General features: G+C 46.6%; 1 protein-coding gene across 1 annotated transcript; it reads left to right on the forward strand.

The window, feature by feature from the left end:
• Positions 1-2,591: 2,591 nt before the first annotated feature.
• LOC311037700 (derlin-1-like) lies at positions 2,592-3,338 on the forward strand (the record flags this gene model as incomplete). Its single annotated transcript, XM_084046955.1, has 1 exon — positions 2,592-3,338. One exon carries the CDS (start codon positions 2,592-2,594, stop codon positions 3,336-3,338), a length of 747 nt encoding a protein of 248 aa, XP_083903081.1.
• Positions 3,339-4,120: the final 782 nt, after the last annotated feature.

Genomic DNA, 4,120 nt, shown 5'->3' on the forward strand with positions numbered 1-4,120 from the left:
AGGTCGCGGCCCCGGCCCGGTCGCGGCGACCGGGTCGGGGCCGCGACCCTGGAGGGCCCGGCGGCCGGGCCCTCCAGGGTCGCGGGCCGGGAGGCGGCCGCCTCCCTTGCCTCCCCGGACGCTCCGCCACTGGATGAAACCCCTGATTTAATAACGGATAACAGCAACTTTTTGTATCTGTGGCTGTGTTATTAACACAATGTTAGTGTATGATCTGTCCAAGAAATAAGATTAGGTAACATAACTCACATCAAACTGCAAATACTTTTGACTTTACATGAAGCATTACAGCCTATAGCCTACTGGAAATCAGCAAAAGAAAGAAAGAAAGTAAGTCAAATCATAGACACAGCAATTATTTTATGACCTGCCATAGCCTATTTATTTACTTGTCTTTAAAGATAATAAAATGTGATGTGAAGAGGTTACAAAGATCCATTATTTTTCAGAGGTCTCATCTTACACCCATATATTACACTTCTACATCGCTGTCACTGAAATGCACAACTGCATATTATGAGATTATTGGCATGTGTGAACATGGAGCATGAGGCATCACAGGATTTCAACTGTGTAAAGCAGTGGTTCTCAAAGTGGGGTCTGAGGACCCAGGGGTCCTTGAGGCGGTTCCAGGGGGTCCCCAGCTAAATTAGTTAACCCATTGAGGAGCCTGAGGTTCTGATCCTGAAAAATGTCTTCTAAATCGGGTTTTCTGAAAAACGTATGTTTCTATATCAGTGGTTTTCAAACTATTTCATGTCAAGGACCTCCAAAATGATATGTATTTGGCCGCGGACCCCCATCTCAAAATATTTTGTTCCAGGGACCCCCAGAAGCAAAGATTTGAGTTAATGTTTGCTTTAAAAGATATATATATATTCAAAGATTTGCACACATTTTCACGATTTTTCAAAATAGCAGATCTACAAGCTCGTAGCGCGGCACTCGGTGCCGCGCTATGAGCTTGTAGATCTGTAACTGAACAAACACTCTACTGCAATAATTACTGTTCACAATATAGAGCTTTAACTTTAAAACGTTTAAAAATATCACTTTCACCCCTTTAAATAAGGAATTAATTGCTTAAAGCGTAAAGATAAAAACAACTACAAATGAACAATAATAGTGTGTATGTATTTATCAGTGGATCAGTGTCAGAATGGATGTGGAAGGTCTGGTGTGGGGATCTTGTAGATCAGTGGTTCTCAAAACATTTCAAGTTAAGGACCCCTAAATTGATATGGATTTAGCCTTGGACCCCCATCTTGATCTTTCTGCCGGAGACCCCCATAAGAGAAGATTTGTGCTGTTATTGTTTTTCAAAATGATTCCAAAATGAATGAATCAATCAATATTTCTACTTTCTACATAATGTTGTAGAATGACACAATTCATAGTACTGGCCATGCCTCATGCGTAACTCCATATATGGGCATAAAAGGGACACAGAGAGACAGACAGACTCTGACAACGGATACAATGTGTATTGCATGTGGGAAATACATTCCATTGCATCGTTCCCAATTTGAATCGTTCCCTTCGTTTTGTCTGTCATAAACGCACAGAATGTGTGTGTGTGTGTGTGTGTGTGTGTGTGTGTGTGTGTGTGTGCGCGCGCGCGCGCGTGCGTGCGTGTGTGTGTGTGTGTGTGTGTGTCTGTCATGCCCCCATATGGAGATCCATGATGTCATAGTACAGACATCATAGACTGGCCTCCAACTACTAAGATAATGTGTACTGTAATGGGTACTCTGACAACGGGTATAATAATACTATGGATATTGCATAACGGGAGGGCCTTTCGTTCCCAACGAGCATTAGCCTAGTAAAATGTCAATACATACCAACCTGATTATTTGTTGTAATCCATTTGGGAGTCTGAGACGTGACTGAAATGGTCATTCCTCAATCGCAGTTTGAATGTACAGTAAATTAATAAATGACTGAACACACATTATGTAGCAAAGTTTGACAAGGCCGTAAGACGTGGACCGATTCTACAAAGGCCTTCTAAATCAGTAGTTCTCAAACTACTGACCGCGGACCCGCATTTGAAAATGTGTTGTGCCAGGGACCCCCGGAAGAGCAGATTTGTGATAAAAAAAAGCTAAATCTTTCATTTTCAACATTTTTAAACACTCGCAGCGCTTATGTGCCGCGCTGTGAGCTTGATTATCTGCTTGAGATATGTATTTGTGAGAACCACTGTTCTAAACCAATGTTCTAAATCCTAAGAGTTTTCTGAAATGTTGCTATAGTATATACTGTATATATATATATATATATATTATAGCTATAATCTAAAATGACACTGATGCTTTCCCAGTTTGTCAGGACTCTGGGCAGGCGAAACGCAGACTCATCACACGTCTCATCATGACATCACATGCTGTCTGATGACATCAGACCAGCGGCTCTGGCCGGCCTATATGAGGCGTTGTGGGGGGCTCACATAACGCAGTACTGTTGCAGAGACCTACACCGAAGGACAGAGAGGAGAGACGACAGAGAAGAGAAGCGAGAGAGACACACATACGAGACGAGAGGCGCCCCAATTTAGTGACATCTATTTCCTCAACGTCGGTTCCAAAATGTCGGATTTCGTGGACTGGTTCAAAGGAATCCCCTTGATCACCCGACACTGGTTCGCCCTGTCCGTGGCCCTCCCGCTGGCGGTGAAACTGGGACTGATCAACCCCATGTACCTCATACTATGGCCGGAGAAGATCTTCACCAGGTTTCAGATCTGGAGACCGCTGACGGCCGCCCTGTTCTACCCGACTGGATTCCTCTACCTGGTCAACCTGTATTTCCTCTACCAGTACTCCACCAGGCTGGAGACGGGCCAGTTCGACGGCAGGCCGGCCGACTACGCCTTCATGCTGCTCTTCAACTGGGCCTGCATCGTCGGGATCGGCGCGCTCATGAACATGCAGGTGCTGATGGTCCCGCTGGTCATGTCTGCGCTCTACGTCTGGGCCCAGCTCAACAAGGACACCGTCGTCTCGTTCTGGTTCGGCACGCGGTTCAAGGCCTGCTACCTGCCGTGGGTCATCCTGGTGTTCAACTACATCGTCGACGGCTCGATCGTCAACGAGCTGATAGGGAACCTGGTGGGCCATCTCTACTGGTTCGTGATGTTCCGGTACCCCGTGGAGCAGGGAGGGCGCTCCTTCCTCGCCACGCCGCAGTTCCTGTACCGGCTGCTGCCCAGCAGGAGAGCAGGGGGGGGGTCGGGGTTCGGCGCTCCGCCCCCCGGCAGGAGACAAGCTCAGGAGCAGCTGCCGGCGCAAGGTCGTTATAACTGGGGTCAGGGCGTCCGCCTAGGGGACAACTGAGAGGGGAAAGAGATGGATGTTCCCGACTCGCTTGTGCTACTAGAGTGTGCAATGCATTGATTCTCAAACTTTTTTTCATGTCATGGAGGACCGCCCCAGGTTAGTATGAATTAAGCCACGGACCGACCCCATAACTCTGACGGTGTACTTATTTGGACACCGTCGGAGTTACAAACCTCTGTAATAGTGTCCATTTGTTTCCAAACTATCGATAGTTTTGCTTGGGACTCATGGAACCCCTTCAAGGACCCCTGGAGGTCCTTGAAAGGATTTTAAAAAATGGGAAAAAAATAGATCCGCTATTTTCACATAAATAGCTAATATAAATTATGAAAGTGAAGGTTAAAAAGAGGTAAAACTGAGGACTGGAGAACCCCTGAAAACCCCTCAAGGACCCCTGGGGGTCTGCAGACCCCACAGTGAGAACCAGTGGTGTAATGCATTGATTCTCCTTTTTAATTTCAAAGACCCCCGGTATGATATGCATCAGCCCCGGTATGATATGCATCAGGCCTATTGATCTATATCAGAAACCCGCCAACTCATTTCTATCAAAGTCGCTCACCCAGCAAGCGCACTACTGCCCAGGAGGTCTGGGTGTAAGCATGCACATTAGTGTCCTTTATGCGTCATACATTACAAACTACCTACTCTCACCATCCAAGTTTGGGCCGGAACATGCAGTACCAGAGTTGGCCACTTGTCAACCTTTTTTGCTTCTTAAATACCCTCCCAATTGTTATCTCTGGGACCCCAATCCACACTGTGGCCCCCAGAGTCCG

The sequence above is a fragment of the Gymnoscopelus microlampas genome, assembly GCF_963454915.1.
Source record: "Gymnoscopelus microlampas genome assembly, chromosome: 21".
In the NCBI taxonomy this organism is placed as follows: Eukaryota; Metazoa; Chordata; class Actinopteri; order Myctophiformes; family Myctophidae; genus Gymnoscopelus; species Gymnoscopelus microlampas.